Below are 20,565 nucleotides of genomic sequence, written 5' to 3'. Positions count from 1 at the left end.
AACCAGAAATCCCCAGCAGACGTGATTTGAAATAAAGTGTCTTCTGAGCAACAGAGGAACCATGCGAAGGCAGAGGTCCACAGCTGGGGACCAGAGGGCTCTCCATTACGTTAATTAAAGGTGATAACAGCCTGACCAGGCAGTGGTGCATTGGATAGAGCACCGACCCGGGATGCTGAGGACCCAGGTTCAAAATCCCGAGGTCACTGGCTTGAGCGTGGACTCAGCTGGCTTGAGCGCGGGCTCACCAGCTTGAGCACGGGGTCGCCAGCTTGGGCACAGGGTCACCGGCTTGAGCGTGGGATCAAAGACATGACCCCATGGTCTCTGGCTTGAAGCCCAAGATCGCTGGCTTGAGCAAGGGGTCACTGGCTCAGCTGGAGCCCCCGGAAAAAGCACGAATGAGAAAGCAGTCAGTGAATAACTAAAGCACAGCAACTACCAGTTGATGCTCCTCATCTTTCTGATTGTATGTCCCTGTCTGTCCCTCCCCCTGCTCTCTCACTGTCTCTCTAGCAAAAAATAAATAAACGGTGATAACACTCCTGGTGAGGACCAGAGGGGGAGCTGGGCCTGGCCGACACCGGGCACCCACTTTCCCTCAGACCTTGTCTTTCATTTTCGCTTTGGCTGAGTTCACTTGGCTTCCACATGCTGTCGGAAGCCTCACAGAGCGACTCCCTCCTTCCCCCCAGCCATGCAGTGAGGCAGGCATTCCAGGCTTCCAATGAGGGATCCTGGACTCGGCTGGGCTTCATCCCCTTATAATTTGATGGACCCAACTGCCTTCCTTCATGGTGGGTCAATTACACATCTGTACAGTGAAATGCACCAGTGTCTTTCCTGACTCACCATTAACAGCAGCGCAGCTGTGAATGTGGATATTAATATTAACAGGCGCCCAAGTCTGTGCTGAGCAAACGCACACAATTTTTGGACCTTCAGAGCAGCCCTGTGAGGTAGGGAGTACCATGACCCCCATTCTACACATGAAGAGACGAGTTCCCAGCAGTGAAGCGAGGGCTAAGGCTTGAACTCAGAGCTGTCTGTTGCCAAAGCCTATGCTCCACTGCTTACCAAGGACGCAGATGTGCCTGACTCCAGACCTTCAAAAGCAGTTCCCACTGGTTATAGGCAGGCCGGGATTACTTGCAGGTCATCCCAAACGTGAAAGGTTGGAAGGGGTTTAGGAGGTGGTAGACAGGACCCTGGTGTTACATGGTCATGCCTTGACCCAGAAACCCCTCTTTGGAAAACTCCAACCAGATGCCCAACAGGGATTCTCGTTCCATGCCAGGTACAAATAAGCACGTAAGAAATGACTTCCAAAGATAATTTCCTTCCACATAGTAGCCACAAGCCTTTAGTTTCCCTAACGTATCACTGCTGATCACACTGAGAAGCTAAGTGGACAAGGATCTTAAAACGCACTATTATTTACTGCTGATGAAATTAGATGCAAAAATCTCAATCTGTTGTTGAACTAGTACATTCAATGTTTCTCATGGTGATTGATGCTCTTCCAAGGATGTGGCGGGAGTGGCCTGTCCCATTTCAGAGCCCCAGGATGCTAACTTATGCCTAGATGCTCTCTGAACCATATTAACTGCCACTCTTTGACTGTGGTCTGCAGAGGGCCTACTGACCATATGAAACAAGGTATAGGAATAGTGAAAAGTCAAAGTCAGACAGAGAGGTATGGAGACATTTTGGTGGGAAGGTTAAGTGGTTGGTGACGTCCTAAGTACTAGCATGAAAAATGGTGGGATGGGAGCCTGTCATTCGTAAGTAGCCAGGCAGAGAGGGCCAAATACCAGACACCAAATACACTTCAAAGACAAGTATGGGGAGCCCCGAACCTTTCTTTCCACATTTTTCACTACAAAGACGAGTCAATAAAAAAGAGTGAGAGCTGCCAGGCTCTGGGATTCATGGAGGTGCTGTTGTAAGTACCAAGGGCTCAGGAAACAAAATGCGTGAGCAACATGAGCTCTCGGAGAGAACCTTCTTAGATTTATGAAAATGGAAATGTTACCCAGTTTCTAGATTCCCTAGAGAGTAAAGCTACTTAATCGTTCGCAAAGTTAGAACGAGATTTATCCCAGAGAAGTCAGGTGATTTATTTCCACAATAAAAATTACTTTAAAAGGTGTCTTTGTTTTTCAAAAATACAGATACAGCGAGCAAAAGTATCTGTGACAGCTGTGAAAACATTCCATGGCCAGCGAAGGCATTTTTCTCTCTTTTACCCCAGCTGTTCAGTGCAGGGCAAGGTTTGTTTTCCTCTTCTCTTCCACTAAGCTTCCAAAGCAGAAATTCCAGGCTCTAAATTACAAAGCACTGCCTTCGAATTCTCTTGACTAGGCTGCCACCATGTGGTGAACACTCAAGAAAACCGAACACAACACAATGGTTTGCTTTGAGTTGCAAGACCAACTTCCTGAGCTGTCTTAAAACAAGAAAGAATTAGATAGGTTTGACCCACTTGCCACTCAAACATTTGAAGTCCCAGATGAGATGCCAGCCTTCCCCGGGCAGGATGGCCACTTGTCTGTGTTCATGGTTACGCAGCAACATGGCGGAGATGTGCTTGCAGATTTTGTTCTGCGCTAATTTATTGTACTTAATGTGCTTTGACATTACGTTGCTGGATGTTTGTGAAATGCGTTCGGATATTTTGAAATTAAAAACTGTATTAACGATTCAAGACATAAAACTATACATATATAAAAAAATAATGTAACATACCTGGACACTCTATCCATTGTCTAGTGTAAGAAAAAAGACATGACCAATACAAGTGAAGGTCCCCAGGTCTCCTCCCTATCTACACCACATCTTTGTTCCTACAAATGGTTTCCCTAACTTGGTTCACACTTCCCATTCACTTCTATATGCTTTTATTTCATATGTGTGTAGCCCTACAAATATATACCAGGTAGTATTGTTATTCTGACCTTATGTAAGTGGTGTTTATGAAATGAAATGTAGCCTTCTGCAATATCCATCTTGCTTTTTTCAATGAATGCTGTTTTAAAAAGTCCCTCCATGTTGATATTTACAGCTTTAGTTTTCTTTCAAGAGCGTTGTGTTTTTGTTCTTGTGCTTCCATATAAATTTTAGAATCAGCTTGTCAAATTCTACAAAACAATATTATGTCGGATTTTGATCCAAACTTATAGATTAATCTGGGGAGAATTAGTATCTTGAAGATATTGAGACTTCTTATCCATGCATTTATTTGGGTCTTAATGAGTTTCATTAAAATTACATAATTCCTTTCAAATGGTCAGAAATAACTTTTGTTAAATTTGTTCCCAGGTACTTCATATTCTTATTGCTATTAAAAAGTGTATTTTTTGCCCTGGCCGGTTGGCTCAGTGGTAGAGTGTTGGCCTGGCGTGCGGAGGTCCCGGGTTCGATTCCCAGCCAGGGCACACAGGAGAAGCACCCATCTGCTTCTCCACCCCTCCCCCTCTCCTTCCTCTCTGTCTCTCTCTTCCCCTCCCACAGTCAAGGCTCCATTGGAGCAAAGTTGGCCCGGGCGCTGGGGATGGCTCCATGGCCTCTGCCTCAGGCACTAGAGTGGCTCTGGTCGCAACAGAGCAATGCCCCAGATGGGCAGAGCATCGCCCCCTGTTGGCATGCTGGGTGGATCCCGGTTGGGCGCATGCGGGAGTCTGATTGCCTCCCTGTTTCCAGCTTCAGAAAAATACAAAAAAAAAAAAAGTGTATTTTTTTTTAAAATGTAATTTCTTAACTGTAGATGTACTATTTAGAAATGCAATTGGTTTTTGCAAGTTCATTTTATAACCAAGAACCCAGCTAAACGGTTACTAGTTGTCATAGTTTTTAATAGACTCTTTTGAACATTTTTAGGTAGACAGCCATATCATTTAGGATTAAAGACAGTTGGGTGTCTTCCTTTCTAATCATTATACATTTTCTTTCTTTCTTCCTATTACAGTTTGTCTATGAATTCCTATAGAGTGCTCATTAATAGTAATGATAACAGGTACCCTTTGTTTTTCCAAATTTAAAAAGAAACATTTCTAATATTTCAATATTAAATGAGATACTTGCTCTAATTTTTCATAGATGTTTTACTGAATTAAGGAATCTCTTTAGATCCCAATCTAAGAGGTTTTCTACATAAAGGATACTAGATTTTATCAAATGACTTTTCTTCACCTACTATGGTAAGAGTCTAGTTTTTAACCTGATGATATGGTGGATTACAGTAATAGCTTTCCTGATGTTAAACCGCCCTTGTTGTTGTTGTCATTCTTAACATGGCTGGTGTTCTCTCTTTTGGTCTTGATTATTTTGGCTAATGGTGTATCTGTATTGCTAGACTTTTACAGAAACCAACTTTGTTGATAATCTCTTATATATATTTGTTTTCTGTTACATTAATCTATGCTCTTCATTGTATCCATCTTTTGAGTTTTTCTGTCTTACGTGATATATACGTAGCCTCTACATTTCCGGCCCTTCTCCTTTTCTAATGCAAGCGCTTAAGGTTCTGTTTCTAACAGGTGTGATGCTTACCTTGCTTTGCAGCCGAGCCGTTTTCCACTGGGAAGTCATTGTCATGGAGCCCTTCCTCTGGAACAGGCACTGGAGGGTGGCTTCCAAAGACCCATGGGCTCCCACTACCAAAATCTTCTTTCCCTCTAAGTGGACACCTGCCCACCAAATGGAAAGCAGCATTACAATCCAAATATCAGAGCCTCTCTAAGATACAGCTTTAATGGAAAGAAAAATAATCTGGTAAAACTAGGCCCTCGGAGCACCGCCCCACAACAATTAAGCCAAATTTACTCTTTCTTTGCAAATGTTATGGTAGGTAGAATAACCAAGAATCACCATCCTATTCATCCCAAGGATGAAAGAACACTGTTTCTATGAATTATCTGAGATTTGAGCCTAATGGCCAGTGTCCTAAAGGTATACCTTGAAAGTTAATCTTCTAATTGAACTTTAGTGAATATTTTGGTATTTTTGTTTGACTGTTGCTTGTTCAGGTGAGAGGGAGGGGCATTTGCCTCTTTTTTCCTCAAGCTGTAGTAGAGAAAAATTTAGTTAGTTGAATGTTTACGTATTCAGCTAGAGTCCTGTCAACGTGAAAAATGTCCAAACCTGTATAAATTTTTGTGAGTTTATTTGAGCCAAACTGTCAACAATTGCTGGGAAGCCAAGTCTCAGTGAACGGAGAGAATGCTTCAGAAAGTGGTGGCTTCACCACTTCACACAGCAGAATTAAAGGAGAAGAATAGGGGTTCCGTAAAACCCATTGGTGATAGAGGAGGGAGGCGGGAGAAAGCAAAGTGGGGACGTTCCTGGGACTGGAGAAAAGTAAAAGGAACAGACACAGACTTATGCAGGCTTGCACAGTTATCAGTTAACAATTAACGTGATAATAATAACAATGAGGTGATTTGTGCTCTCTGCTCTGTGGGGTGGTTGTGCCCCAAAGGAGCTGGAAAAGAAGATTACTCTTACATTTTCTTTTTTTTTTTTTTTTTGTATTTTTCTGAAGCTGGAAACGGGGAGGCAGTCAGACAGATCCTGCATGCCCCAACCGGGATCCACAGGGTATGCCCACCAGGGGGGCGATGCTCTGCCCATCTGGGGTGTTGCTCTGTCGCGACCAGAGCCACTCTAGCACCTGGGGCAGAGGCCAAGGAGCCACCCCCAGAGCCTGGGCCATCTTTTGCTCCAATGGAGCCTTGGCTGCGGGAGGGGAAGAGAGAGACAGAGAGGAAGGAAAGGGGGAGGGGTGGAGAAGCAGATGGGCGCCTCTCCTGTGTGCCCTGGCCGGGAATTGAACCCGGGACTTCCGCACGCCAGGCTGACGCTCTACCACTGAGCCAACCGGCCAGGGCCCTACTCTTACATTTTCAAGGAATATTATCAGGTCATTGTAGATGCAAAAAGACAATAGGCTCAATTAAAGTAAGCATGGACCTTTGTTAGAGAAAAATACCGCCCTAGGACAGAACTGCTTCTACTTATAAAGTTTTAATTTCAAACCATCCTGTGTGGTCATTTTAGGTCTCTGAGTCTGCGAGGCCACCAGGCAGGCCTCTCCTGAGCTGGTCAGGTTCAGCATGGGGCCCCTTTTCCCTCTATAGTCCATAAATATGTGAGACACCAGTAACAATTTACTCACTAAATTTAATAACCAAGAGGAAGAAATTATTCGTGTATCTGTCACGAACATAAAAATACAACATTAAGGGGGAAATTGAATACTTATGACTCAGAGATACTGCTCACTGATAAATCCCAATCTCGGTCTCTATGAATAGACCCTAAACCAGTGGAGTCAACCTGGTCCCTACCGCCCACTAGTGGGCGTTCCAGCTTTCATGATGGGCGGTAGCGGAGCAACCAAAGTATAAATAAAAAGATAGATTTAACTACAGTAAGTTGTTTTATTTTTATTTATTTATTTATTTATTTATTTTGTATTTTTCTAAAGCTGGAAACAGGGAGAGACAGTCAGACAGACTCCCGCATGTGCCCGACCGGGATCCACCTGACACGCCCACCAGGGGTGATGCTCTGCCCACCAGGGGGCGATGCTCTACCCCTCCGGGGCATCGCTCTGTCCCCGACCAGAGCCACTCTAGCGCCTGGGGCAGAGGCCAAGGAGCCATCCCCAGCGCCCGGGCCATCTCTGCTCCAATGGAGCCTCGGCTGCGGGAGGGGAAGAGAGAGACAGAGAGGAAGGAGAGGGGGAGGGGTGGAGAAGCAGATGGGCGCCTCTCCTGTGTGCCCTGGCCAGGAATTGAACCCGGGACCCCTGCACACCAGGCCGACCACTGAGCCAACTGGCCAGGGCCTACAGTAAGTTGTTTTATAAAGATTTATTCTGCCAAACTTAGTGAAAATCCGACATAAAGTACTTGGTAAGTAATTATTATTATATGCTTTAACTTGCTGTAACTCTGCTTTAAAAATTTTATAAAGTACAGTTACTTCCCTACTTTATAAATCACCATTACTGTGGAACCAGTGGGCGGTTAGAAAATTTTACTACTAACAGAGATACAAAAGTGGGTGGTAGGTATAAAAAGGTTGACTACGCCTGCTAAACTATAACCAACAGCTTCCTCATTTAAGTCTTTTTTTTTAACATAGAGAGAGAGCCAAAGAGAGGAATAGATAGAAATAGACAGGAATGGAGAGAGATGAGAAGCATTAATCATCAGTTTTTCATTGCGACACCTTAGTTGTTCACTGATTGCTTTCTCATATGTGCCTTGACTGTGGGCCTTCAGCAGACCAAGTAATCCCTTGCTCAAGCCAGCGACCTTGGGTCCAAGCTGGTGAGCTTTGCTCAAACCAGATAAGCCCGCGCTCAAGATGGCAACCTCGGGGTCTCAAACCTGGGTCCTCCCCATCCCAGTCCGACGCTCTATCCACTGCGCCACCACCTGGTCAGGCTCATTTAAGTCTTAATGATAACTCTTATAAAGGTATGCATGTTGACAGATTTGAGAAGTTAAAACGACGCATTTTTCACCATGGTTATTTTGACTATTTTCAAGAGAGAAGTTGAGAATTGGTTTAGAACAGGTTATCTTTACTGATTTCTCTTGTAAATTGCAAACTTCCTATATCATTCATACCCCTCAAATGATGATATAAATAAAGCCACATTTCAATTAGAATCCTGACACTCTAGAAACAAATCCTTATTAAAAAACAATGTTAAGCCCTGGCCGGTTGGCTCAGCGGTAGAGCGTCGGCCTAGCGTGCGGAGGACCCGGGTTCGATTCCCGGCCAGGGCACACAGGAGAAGCGCCCATTTGCTTCTCCACCCCTCCGCCGCGCCTTCCTCTCTGTCTCTCTCTTCCCCTCCCGCAGCCAAGGCTCCATTGGAGCAAAGATGGCCCGGGCGCTGGGGATGGCTCTGTGGCCTCCGCCCCAGGCGCTAGAGTGGCTCTGGTCGCAACATGGCGACGCCCAGGATGGGCAGAGCATCGCCCCCTGGTGGGCAGAGCGTCGCCCCATGGTGGGCGTGCCGGGTGGATCCCGGTCGGGCGCATGCGGGAGTCTGTCTGACTGTCTCTCCCTGTTTCCAGCTTCAGAAATATAAAAAACAATGTTAAGTACCAATAAAGAGAAAACAGCAGCATTTCTGAAAGAGCATCGTACCTGACTTCTCCAGAAGTTCAATTACAGCTCTGGCAACAGGCGAAACAAAGCATTCGTGGGCATCCCCCCGCACCAGCTTTCCCAGGTTCACGTCTGTTACTCTGAAACCAAACAGAAGGCAACCAGCAGTCAAACTGGTCAAAACTCACCCGTCTGTAATTCACACGGATTAATCCCCAATAACATCCAAGTCAGTGCCGCATAGGTAGATACATTAAATAATTAAATATAAATTAAAGGGTGGGAGGAATAAGAGCCATTAGCTTCTTAGAGTAGCCCCTCAGGAAACTTCACGGTGGTTCCTGAGTCTAGATAACCTGGGGTGTTCTCATTCTGCACTACAAAAGGACAAGTGTGGTTTCTGAAACATGTCATTTTCTTATACAGAATTTAAGAAGCCCCGTTAACTCCCTAAAATATTATGTGATATTTAAGTGATACTGAATTTTAAATGATATTAAATAGCAAAATGATTTCTTTCTTAATTACTGACATGGTTGAAACAGATCACTAAAACCAGCACAGCAGAAAAACGGATTTAGTGATTCCCATGGATCGTTTTCTGTTTTCTCACCCATCCACATCTTTCTCTGGCTTCAGGGCATTGAGGACTTTGTTGCTGAATGAGTTCTCAGAGACCTGAAGGGCAAGGCCGTGCACTCTGGTATCTTCATTAATCTTCAAGATCTCATCTATAATCTGAAGAGGAAAATAACCTAAAATAATCTGTTTTGCAAGAATAAGACACAGCAAAAGAAGCTTTACTTATATATATGAGAGATACATCCATTGTCATTTCTTTTTTCACCCCTTGTCAAATACTTGGAATGAAGAACAATGAAGAAATCTTATTTTCCCAGCCCTGGCCGGTTGGCTCAGCGGTAGAGCGTCGGCCTGGCGTGCGGGGGACCCAGGTTCGATTCCCGGCCAGGGCACATAGGAGAAGTGCCCATTTGCTTCTCTACTCCCCCCTCCTCCTTCCTTTCTGTCTCTCTCTTCCCCTCCCGCAGCCAAGGCTCCATTGGAGCAAAGATGGCCCGGGTGCTGGGGATGGCTCCTTGGCCTCTGCCCCAGGCGCTAGAGTGGCTCTGGTCGCGACAGAGTGACGCCCCAGAGGGACAGAGCATCGCCCCCTGGTGGGCAGAGCATCGCCCCTGGTGGGCGTACTGGGTGGATCCCGGTCGGGCGCATGCGGGAGTCTGTCTGACTGTCTCTCCCCATTTCAGCTTCAGAAAAATACAAAAAAAAAAAAAAAATCTTATTTTCCCTTTACATCATGTTTATAAAAACTCAAAAAAAAAAAAAAAAAGAAAAGAAAAAGAAAAAGAGCCTGGCTGAATTTTTTAGTGACTTCTCAGTCTTTGTTACCACTCTGCTCTCGGCCAGAACAGAAGAGAACAGAACAAAACCAAAGCTCAACAGCTAGTAAACTTTAGACAGGCAGAAGACAATTTGCTGTCAACAATCATATTTAAGCCAAGCGGACTGCCAACTCTCAGGGAGGCCAGGAAGCAAGAATTGCGAGCATTCCACCTGGCCCGGCCAAGCCTGTGGTTCCAACACAGTGTGTTCAATAAAAGCTTACTAATCATGACATGCAAGGAGGCGTCACTCGGGCCCTCATGGTCTCTGGACCTGAACAGCACACAGAAAGCATTTCCAAAGGTTGATGATAGATCTTTTTTTATGGGAAACACAGAAATAATTCACTATTTTTGAAAAAGACTAAAGTACAGTTTGGGAAGCTAATGTAATAACTAATGAATGGCTAGGTATGACTGCCAGCAATGCTCTGCCCTTTCTAGTTATCTCTATTTTTTATGCCAGGAGAGAAATGATTCATTTCACTTAATAATACTACTTGTTCATAAGAGAGACAGCTCATGAATACGGATCTTCCTAGGAAGTGTTGGTATACCATTTTTTTTTTCAATGTCTAGCAGAAATTACTACGGGAAGAGAAGAAAAAGCTATTCACTATACAAAATTCAGAAAGAAAATCTTCTCATTCATTCATCATTCTTTCTTTATTCAACAAACGCTGGATGTTCTGAGCACCTACTCTGACCAGGTCTAAGTAAAGGAAACTAGAGTTGCAAACAAAATTCCTGCCCTCATGAAGCTTATATTCTAGTGGGGAAGATAAGACCAATAACAGTAACACTATATTCTTTGGAAGTGGTAAATGACGTAAAGAAAAACAGCAGGTTAAACAGGGTAAAGGGCTAGTTCAGTGGCGTCAGGTGCGAGCTGGTCAGAGGGAAGGAGACATCTAAATAAAGTCCAGAATGAAATGAGGGCCCTCTGGCGACCGGTCTGTAACTAGGATGTGACAGGAGCAACAACAACAAAATCTTAACAAATTAAGATCCTTCCTCTTTTCCAACAAAGCACCACTAGGCAAATCCACATTTATTGGTATTTCAAAAAAAAAAAAGGGTATAAATGACTCCTTGTCAACAAATCAGTCATGGAAAATAAAGAAAAGTACAACACAATCAATACCGTGGCAAAACACCCTAAAGTAACGTGGGTTCCACCACCAACAACGGTTATCCTTTGAAAAGCAGACAACGCACTTCTCTGCATTTTTTGTTAATATTGGTTCGACGGGCGTCAATTATTTGTAATATTATCATGGCAAGCGTGGCAGAAACTTATCTGCCTGATATCTGGTTTCCTTTCTTCCTTAGAATAAACTCTTGATTTTTAGTTGTGATAATAAATGACCTAAGACCACCTTGGTGTAAAGACTACATTTCCCAGCTTCCCCTGCATCATGGACAAGCAATTAGGTTCAGGCCAATGGAATGAGAATTGTGACTCACAAGAGAGGTCCCTGAAGGGAAAAGACCGGGAGGCCTGTCTTTGGTCTTTGGCTTTCCTTTAACTTGCCGGTGATAAGGTCCTGTTGTACCGAGCCCCAAGATTCAGGGGACAGCTAAGAAATCACCCCACCCTCTGTGTACCACAAAGGCCAGGTTGATGCTCAAACCAACCGAGCTATCTGACCAGGGCCAGGTTTGTTTTTTGTTAGAATGATGAGACGTGTTGAGCTGAATCTGACACCCTGGATATGATGCTGCGTGACAAAGATGGCTCAGCAGCAAGATCGAAGGTGCCTGAGTGTCTAATGAATTTGTGACGCCAGCACACCAGCCAGGGGCCGCCTGCTTCTAAATTTTGTTCACGTACAAGAAAAGTGAACTTCTGTGTTATTTCAGACTTAGCTCTTTGAGGGTTTCTATCACGGAAAGTCCAACCCAATCTTGATTTGCCCTAGCGTGAAGGAAAGCCGCCACAGAAGGGCCAGGAAGGTCCAGTGTCCTCACCACTCGTCCTGGGGGTGGCTGCTCCCCCAGGCTGCAGACGACACTTGTGAAAGCTGTTACTCCCCGCTGGTAGGAACCACTACATCACACGCAGCAGTGAAAGGATCTTATGGGTTTTTTTTTTTATCAGCTGCCACTAAAGGATTTACAGAATGTTAGCCTGGAAAGGACCCTGAAGATTACCCCATCCTGTTCCGCCACTGTGACTCAGAGAAGCCAAAGGAATGGCCCAAGGGCTAACAACCCAGAACTAACTGGTCTTCAGACAATTTCTGCTCGATGACCCTGCTGTTACCCTGAAGAAACACAACCCAGGTTACCACGTCATAGCCCACGTCCTCAGCAGAAACAGGCAGTAGGGACAGATGGATCAAGGAGCATTTATTTCGGCTAGAGGGAAAAGTGAATGCTTCCCTCTGAAGGTTCAGCCACAAGAAAAGGCTCGATCTGTTCCAACCACAACTAGGAGACGTTGACAGGTATATTAGGTCTAACGAGGAGAGCAAAGCAAGGGTTCAAGTGAGCCGCTGTAATTACCTCGTCCTCGCCGCTCTCTGGAGGAAGGCAGATGTGAGTGATGTTCAGACCAGCCTGAAAAGAGAAAGAACCTGAGGTTATTCTGCCACTGCGAGAGGGTGTAGCATCAAAACACGAAAATGAGCTGTTGAAAAGCGACAGTCCTCACCTCCTCAGCCAAATCCTGGTTCACTTCCCGCATCAAGTTATCGTCGCCTGCCTTAGGAGAGGGGAGTGAGAAGGAGAATTAACAACAGAGAAGCATGCTGAAAAGGCACAAGACAAAACAGAGACTAATTCTGCGATCGTAACTGATCTAATTACAAAGATGATAGGGAAAGTGCACAGAGGGATCTTACTGCTCATAAAAGGAGACTAAAGGCTGGTGGTATTCATCAGCATATCAGCTTCTCAGGCTTTCCAACTGTGTCTTTTTCTTTTACATAAGAGTCCCCCTAAGGCATCTATAGCCAGATAGCCTGTGTCCCTTTCTAAAGGAGGACACAGAACACAGGGATTAGATGGCTTGCCCTTAGGAGCAGAGTCCCAGGCTCCTGACCCACTTGACTTTCTGCTCCTCTCGCGGGCCTATCTTTGAAGGGGATGTGCAGGCAGACCCCAAGGAATGCAAGTGACTTGAGCGTAGCTCTACAGTCTCAAAAATCACAGCGTTGATGGAACCAGACACTGTTATTTTGACATACAAAGTGCATGCCAACCACGACAGGAGCAGTCCAACTGCTGTGCTGAGTGAGTTTACAGGCTTGGCTCACCTCAATATTTCCCTGCACCTGTCATCACATGGGTGTGCCAGAAAGGATGGCAAGTGGTGCCAGCAGCAGTAGGACACGAAGGGGCCGCGGCCAAAAGATGCACATGGAATGCGGAAGAGATCCTGACATGAATGACTTTTAGCCCTTCGAACTCCTGGCAAGCTTTCAAAGACTTAATAGTGAGGTTACCCAATACCATGTCTCAGCAAGCGTATGTCATCCACAGAAACAAAGGGGAACTTTTCCCTTCGAATCACAGGAGATAAGCATTTAGGAGCGGGCCACAATAAATCCTCTGTAATGGAACCTCTATGAGCGCCAACCTCCTGACCTCTTAAAAACTACCCACCCTGGGGGAGAAAGACCCACAGCAGACAAGTTCTAGGAGGGAGGTACCTAACCTGGGACCCTGTGGTAGCAGAAGGACCACGGGGAGGGAATGAGAGCAGTTCCAACTGAACGCTCTCTTCCCTCCATTAAGCCCGAAAGGCACTTTGGTGACAAGAAACGCAGCTGGCCTTTTGTATACACTTATCTTCTAAATTGAAAGGCATCCTGAAATAGTAAGACACAGACAGCCACATTCTCCACTTACCTGAATAATAGCAAGAACCGGCTTAAAGGCAGGGTTTTTCTCTTGCAATAAACGCAGAACCTCTTTTGAATTTTGAATGACATCTCTATACCGAGAAAGAAAAACAACATACCGCGTCTTTGTTAGAGACTCGACAGGACGGATACCACACATTTCCCTAGAGTGTTCGTCCCTGTAAGTGAAAATCACTAGACCACGTACGGCTGTGCCGCACGTGTGGGAAGTGTGCAGGGCAGGGCAGGAGTCTGCTGCAATCGGGAAATACTAACACAGGGCAGAGCGTGGCAATCTCACTTTCAAAGCAAGCCCCGGTGAGCACACTAGAGGTCAAGAGTAATTTCCTAGGGGTCTCTTTTCCTTTGGTATTTTCCAAGTTTATTGTAATGAAAAGTTTGAGTTTCTTTGTGAAATAATCCCTTTCCTTCACCCTCTGGAAAAAAGAGTTTGGGGTCCAGAGAGAAAGCAAATGTTGGTGGAGGGACGGTTGTGAAGACAGGGGCATGGGAAGGTTGAAGAAGTGGTGGTTTAGGACAGATTCCAGGTCCCCGTGTTTAAAGGAGTGGGAGGAGAGCAGAAGGCAGGGCCCGGGAGAAAAGGTGGCAGAAACACTGGAGACATGTCAGAGTTTGATAGTCTCTTAAGGCCTCTTAGGGAGAGAGCATTTCACTCCTCTGGACTCTGCACAAAGTATTTGGACCTCCCAAAAGCCCCAGCAGGGGCTACCTGGTCCTAAGCACTATGGAGGGTAGCACAGTGGAGCTAACCATAAATAAGGTGGGACAAGTCTCTTTCTGAGCAATTCCAGAGCCTAACTTCACCATCCTTACGGAATGTTCCCACTTGCACATGAAGTTGGCTTTCCCTCCTCCTACGATAACACTGGGGAACAAATTTTTTGTTGCATCCACAAAAATACTTGTTCTTTCCTAATTTGAGTGTGCTGATCTCAAATCTGACATTAGTTTTTCTCTGTAGGCTATGGTTTTATTGCAATTCAAGATTTTAGGTTTTCATCTTATTGTAAAATTTTCAACATTTAGTTTAACATAATGAAGTAGAATGTCTTCTTGGGCATCATCTTTGTGAAAATAGAATAATTTATATAATGTAGTAAATACACTAATATACTAAAAGATATGATTGCATCAGAATTTGTCTACAATTTTGAAATGAACATATTAAAACATTTTAATCATAACATTTGCACAGAACATTTAAATTCTATTCAGGCAAAAATTTGCGTTTGTAGCTCTTGCGTTTGTGTACTTGTTGAGGACAATCTTGTTTGATGCTCCAGCAGTAACCTGCTCATCACTAAGAGGTCCAAGATTTTTGGGAAACTTATCAAGGTGACTGTTCAGGAAGTGAATCTTAAGGCTCATGTTACATCCAATGTCATGGAAAGCCAACAGCATCCTTTGAACCAGAAGTTCATAGTTTTCTGCTTTTTTGTTGCCAAGAAAGTTCTTTGTAACTGCAACAAAAGACTGTCATGCTGCTTTCTCCTCCTTATTCATCTGGCAAGTTCTTCATCACGAATGAGGGTTCGAATTTGAGGTCCATCGAATACACCTGCTTTTATCTTCTCGAAAGACAAGGCAGGAAAATCAGAAATAATATGTTGAAAGCATTCACTTTCTCTATTCAAAGCCTGAACAAACTGCTTCATTAAGCCAAGTTTGATGTGAACTGGGGGAAAAATGATCCTGTCTCGATTAACTACAGGTTCATTTACAATATTTTGCATCCCTACTTCCAGAGCTTCATGTTTTGGCCACTCCTTCTGTGTCCAGTGTTTCTCCCGAGCTTGGCTGTCCCATAAACACAGAAAGCAAGGATACTTCGTGAAACCTCTCTGTTGTCCTAGCAGAAAATTTACCATTTTAAGATCCACACAAATGATCCAGTTATGCTCCTCATACTTCAGAAAGTCGAGGACAATTTTTATGTCATTCTTACTAAGTCATTGAATTCGGGTTGGCTAAACTACTGAGGGGTTAATGACTGCTTGGCATCAGAAGAAGACTTTTCAGATTCTACAACCATTTCCTCATGCATCTTATCAAAATACACTTGATCAACATGTTCACTTTCTTCATCCTTAGAAGAAATAAAACCATTGAAAACTAGAACCAGGAGGGTCTCAGAGTGTGGGATAGGTCATATTGCTGAAGGAATATTAGGATATGCGATCATATGCCATTTTTTCTTGCCGATGCCCTTTGTATGGATCAGACAGAAATAACAGTCACTGCTGTGGTCCTTAGGTTCACGCCAAACCATGGGAATACCAAAAGGCATTCCTTTGCATCTTCCTTTTGTCCAGTCATAAAGCATTTCCTCACAATTATGACACACAATATGAGGACCCCAATTCTTGTCTAGATTGCCAAGGGGAACTTGAAAATAGGCAATATATGCACGTGTCACAAATGATGAAATATTGAGTCTTTGACATTGAAGTGTGTAACAGCCACATATATAACAGAAGGTGTCAGGACTATTCTTACATTTACGCCTACTCGAAGAAGCTATGATTCAATCTTAAAACAAAATAAGAGGGTGTTTTTATCGGATAATAATTTTTTACATTTAAAAACAACTACAATTATGTAAAAGTGATGTTTGTAAAACATTAATTGCCTTGTGGTTATGTTCAATCCAAGAGTTGTTGCCCTTTAACTCCATCCAATTTAAAAACCAATGCATACCATTAACTGTAACAAAAAGAAATTAAAATTGCATAAAAACTAGAGCATGTGCCAAAAAACGAATTTCAGATTTGGAATCAGTGATGTAGAAATACATAGAAACAGTTCTAAAACCTCATGCAACAGAAGATGAAAATAAAAATTGTTCCCCAGTGTAATAAAGAAAAGGCTCAGCCAAGGCAGTGCCCACATTTCGGCATTTAACCACCTTTAAATTTTGTTTTCTCATTCTGACATGGTCTTGCACGCACATAACAACTTTCAAAAAATGCAAGATAAAATTCCAGCCAGGTAACATGAGAAATAAACCGCCAAGGGCAAAGAGCCAAGAGTCAGCACCTCCAGGTTTTCAGAGAGGAAGTTGAACACAACTGGAGGATGCTGCTCTCGAGTAGGTGGACTAGAGGAGAGGGGTGCTCAGAAAATGTCTAAGAGCTTCAAAACTCAACCAGGACGAATCTTTTTTTTTTTTTTTTATTTTTATTTTTTTATTTTTCCGAAGCTGGAAACGGGGAGAGACAGTCAGACAGTCTCCCACATGCGCCCGACCGGGATCCACCTGGCACGCCCACCAGGGGCGACGCTCTGCCCACCAGGGGGCGATGCTCTGCCCCTCCGGGGGGGTCGCTCTGCCACGACCAGAGCCACTCTAGCGCCTGGGGCAGAGGCCAAGGAGCCATCCCCAGCGCCCGGGCCATCTTTGCTCCAATGGAGCCTTGGCTGCGGGAGGGGAAGAGAGAAACAGAGAGGAAGGGGGGCGGGTGGAGAAGCAAATGGGCGCTTCTCCTATGTGCCCTGGCCGGGAATCGAACCCGGGTTCCCCGCATGCCAGGCCGACGCTCTACCGCTGAGCCAACCGGCCAGGGCCCAGGACGAACCTTTCTACGTGAACTCAGCTAGACGCCAGAGAACAGGTGGGCATGCGACTCTTCATGACCTGTGAAGATTTTTGTTTTGTTTTTAAAAGCTTGGGATGAGCAACTTAATTTCCAGTGAAATAACCATATTATTGTGTTGAATAAATGAGACTATATGTGAACATTTATAACTCACCTTATAAATGAGCACTAAAATCTTCTGTCCAATCATGGGAGACTGAAGGCTATGTGCTCAGCTGTTTCCCTGCCTCCATGACTGCTACTTTGGACCAAGTTGGGCCCTTGTTTCTATCTAGTTCTGGAAGGCACTGTTCAGTTGGGAGACACCTGTAACATGTGTTAGCTGAACATAAGGCTGCCAGAATAATGACCATGTTTCTCAGCCTCCCTTGCAGCTAGCTACCCATGGCCATGCAAAAGAGTCTGGGAAGCAGTAGTTGATAATGTTATTAAAAACTATCAATTTGGCCCTGGTGGGTTGGCTCAGTGGTAGGGCATCCGCCCAATGTGTGGATGTCCCAGGTTCGATTCTGGGTCAGGGCACACAGGAGAAGTGCCCATCTGGTTCTCCAGCCTTTCCCCTCTTTCCCTCTGTCTCCCCCTCCTGGAGCCATGGCTTGATTGGAGCAAGTTGGCCCTGGAAACTGAGGATGGCTCCATGGCCTCCACTCAGGTGCTAAGAAGACCTCAGTTGATAAGCAACAGAGCAATGCCCCAAATGGGCAGAACATCAGTCCCAGATGAGTTGTCAGGTGAATCCTGGTCAGGGCACATACAGGATTCTGTCTCTCTGCCTCCCCTCCTCTCACTAAAAACAAACAAACAAAAACAAAAACAAAACAAAAAAGCCCTACCAATTTAAGTACATCCCTCTAGTGATCTTATTTTGTTGTAAGGTACCAAAGGCTACAGAATTAATATTAATATTTTAGGAAGCTTAAAGAACATTTTATTAATTTGGGCTAGGCGTGAAGAAAGATTTTATAAGTGTGATTTCTATACTTGTGATTAGCATAAAATCAAGATGGCCGATGGCATTGTGTTGTAAATGCAGAAGAGGAAAGTGACTTGGATTCTCTGACCTTCCTTCATACCTATGGGGAAATGGGTGAATAGCTAGCCAGGTATAGGGGGAAAAATTAAATTAAACCTTTTCTTATACCAATGGACCATTTACAGGCATTTGTTCCCATGGAAACTACCTCTCCCCTCCTGAAAGCATGTAGTTAATGTATGTATCTCTGGACAAAGGAATAGCAAATGAACACTAGAAAGTATAGGAATGTCTTTTAGTATGTGAAGTGACATTTTTTGCCATTGTGTTGCCTTGTAGGTTTTAATGTGTAGAAATGTTTTTTTGTGAATCCTATAGACAGATGTTATAGACTTGCTAATGAATTGTGACCCATCCCCCCTTCCCTTCACCCTTTCCCTAAACCTGTATAGGAGAAAAAAAAGGTATAGGCTTGCTTACACCGTGATGTCAGGTTATTTCCCCGCCCATGTATAATTAACGGTATATAACCAACCCTGAGAATATTAATGAGACGCACAATTTGGGACTTTGGAACTGCCCTGTGTAAGATATATGCGGCCGACATATTTAATAAATTTCCTCCTTTAATAAAACTTTTCAAAAACTTATTTGGACTTGGTGCCTCTACGAAAACTTGCGGAATTGTGGATTGGGTACTTTACATTTATTAATTTATTAATAATACTTTATAGTTCAACTTTTCAAGTTTTTCAAAGGCAAAAGAGGTACTTGTACATAAATATAGTAAAGATTTCCCAAATAGTCTCTTCCCAAAAGAAATAATGCGGATTGGGAGCACCACAGAGCATTTAATAAACCAGTGCATTGGCAATGAGTGGATACAATTTATATAATAGTAAAGGCAGTAATGACAAAGCTGCTAATGATGGCTAACATCACTGGGTACTTCCCATGAATACTTCCATGCACTTTCCCTCTTTTAATAACAGCTCCACATAGCTACATAGCTAGAGAGTACATTTCTCAGTTTTGCCCACACTTTGATGGGGTCATGTGACTAATCTCTGGCCAACCGGTGAGCACTGGCCAGAAGAGGCGCTCCACGCAGCTAAGAGAAAGGTACGCCAGCAACCTGATCCCCTTTCCCCCGTGCTGGATGGGAGACCTGGAGTAGTGAGCAGGTATCACAGGGTGGTCCTACCTTCATTGGACTGCTTCTTTCTGGATGCTAAGGTCCTTAGTTATTTGGGGTATTTTGTTACAGCAATCTAGCCTGCTTCCTATTTATGCATAGGTCTGATCTGGGAGCTTTAATTTTATTTACTCTGTTACATCCAATTTAAGACAGAAGAATGAAAGACATATCATTGTTTTATAAATTACTGAGAAAGAAAAAAATGTTGCCAATTGAACTATGGTAAAATGTTTCCTTAATACAATGCTTATTCTGTAAGTATCAAAAGCATTCTTTTAGATTCATTTAGACAGATTCTTTTTTGGTTATACACCACTCATATACTACATGGAAAGGAAACCATACCCATAACACTGACTGAGATATTCTTAAAACTTCACATTCAGGATCTGAATCTTCTGAGTGACTTTTTTTTTTTATTCAGAATCATTGATATGTCAACCTCCCCCCCCACACACACACACATAATATCACCCTCTGTGTTATCAAGAGTGTTAGTGATACACTTCTTGGAAGACAAACTCTTTTGTCCCCGGGGCTTTGGGTAAGTTCCTGACATCCACCCTGCACGTTTTGAGGCGGGCGCAGTCTTGCTTCCATCAGATGTCAATGAGAAATTGTCAGACAGGAACCAGAAATCACATCATTTCCTAACACGGCCCTTCCATGACTTGTTGACAGAAACACTGGCGATTAATTGCCAGTTCCTGGACCAGTGACAGGTCACTATGCTTTTGAAGGAGCTTATTGTTTAAATTTTCTGATAAATGTCTATAAAACAAATCAAGAACTAACATACATTGGTTCTTGGATGTCTATTCTGGGTGACTTCTCAGATAGGCCCACCTTCCCCTTTTCTCCAAGTTCTGGGGACTTTCTTAGAGAAAAGTTTTATTAGATGATGCACATAAGTCAACAAGGTACAATGAAGTGCATAGCTGTGGCCAAGTTCGCACAGGTACAGGTAATGACAATACACTGTGACTAACACCTGGCCAATGATTAAAAAAACATCAGCTGAAAGATAAATACCAATTTTGGAGATATTAAAAATGTGCTTCATAGAATTACTCAAGTATAGTATTCCACAACAACCTATAAAGCAGGTGACACTACGGTTTCATTTTTGTACAGGAAGAACTGAGATCAGATATCTTGCCTAAACTCTCATAGCTATTAGGTGGTCAAGTCATATTGCAAAGCAAGGTACCTATTTCTTTCTTTTTCTTTTTTTTTGTATTTTTCCGAAGTGAAAAGCAAGGGGGGTGGGGGTGGGGGGTGGAGATTGGGGTGGGGGCAGACAGACTCCGGCATGCGCCCCACTGGGATCCACCTGGCATGCCTACCAGGGGGCGATGTTTGGACCCTCTGGGGTGCTGCTCTACTGCAATGGGAGCCA

The 20,565-nt window shown here is 44.0% G+C and overlaps 1 protein-coding gene across 1 annotated transcript in view; it reads right to left on the bottom strand.

The window, feature by feature from the left end:
• The window catches only part of MTHFD1L (methylenetetrahydrofolate dehydrogenase (NADP+ dependent) 1 like), a 191,928-nt gene that overhangs the window by 168,380 nt on the left and 2,983 nt on the right, over nucleotides 1–20,565 (bottom strand). The window contains exons 2-7 of the mRNA XM_066247887.1: nucleotides 13,386–13,470; nucleotides 12,187–12,237; nucleotides 12,039–12,092; nucleotides 8,744–8,868; nucleotides 8,170–8,270; nucleotides 4,552–4,688 (exon numbers count right to left, since the gene is read on the bottom strand). Of these exons, the coding sequence (XP_066103984.1) occupies nucleotides 4,552–4,688; nucleotides 8,170–8,270; nucleotides 8,744–8,868; nucleotides 12,039–12,092; nucleotides 12,187–12,237; nucleotides 13,386–13,470 (553 nt within the window). The remainder of the gene's footprint in view (nucleotides 1–4,551; nucleotides 4,689–8,169; nucleotides 8,271–8,743; nucleotides 8,869–12,038; nucleotides 12,093–12,186; nucleotides 12,238–13,385; nucleotides 13,471–20,565) is intronic.

The sequence above is a fragment of the Saccopteryx bilineata genome, chromosome 12 (assembly GCF_036850765.1).
Source record: "Saccopteryx bilineata isolate mSacBil1 chromosome 12, mSacBil1_pri_phased_curated, whole genome shotgun sequence".
NCBI lineage: Eukaryota > Metazoa > Chordata > Mammalia > Chiroptera > Emballonuridae > Saccopteryx > Saccopteryx bilineata.
Note: the sequence above shows the minus strand (reverse complement) of the source record. Positions and strands in the feature narration are given on the sequence as shown.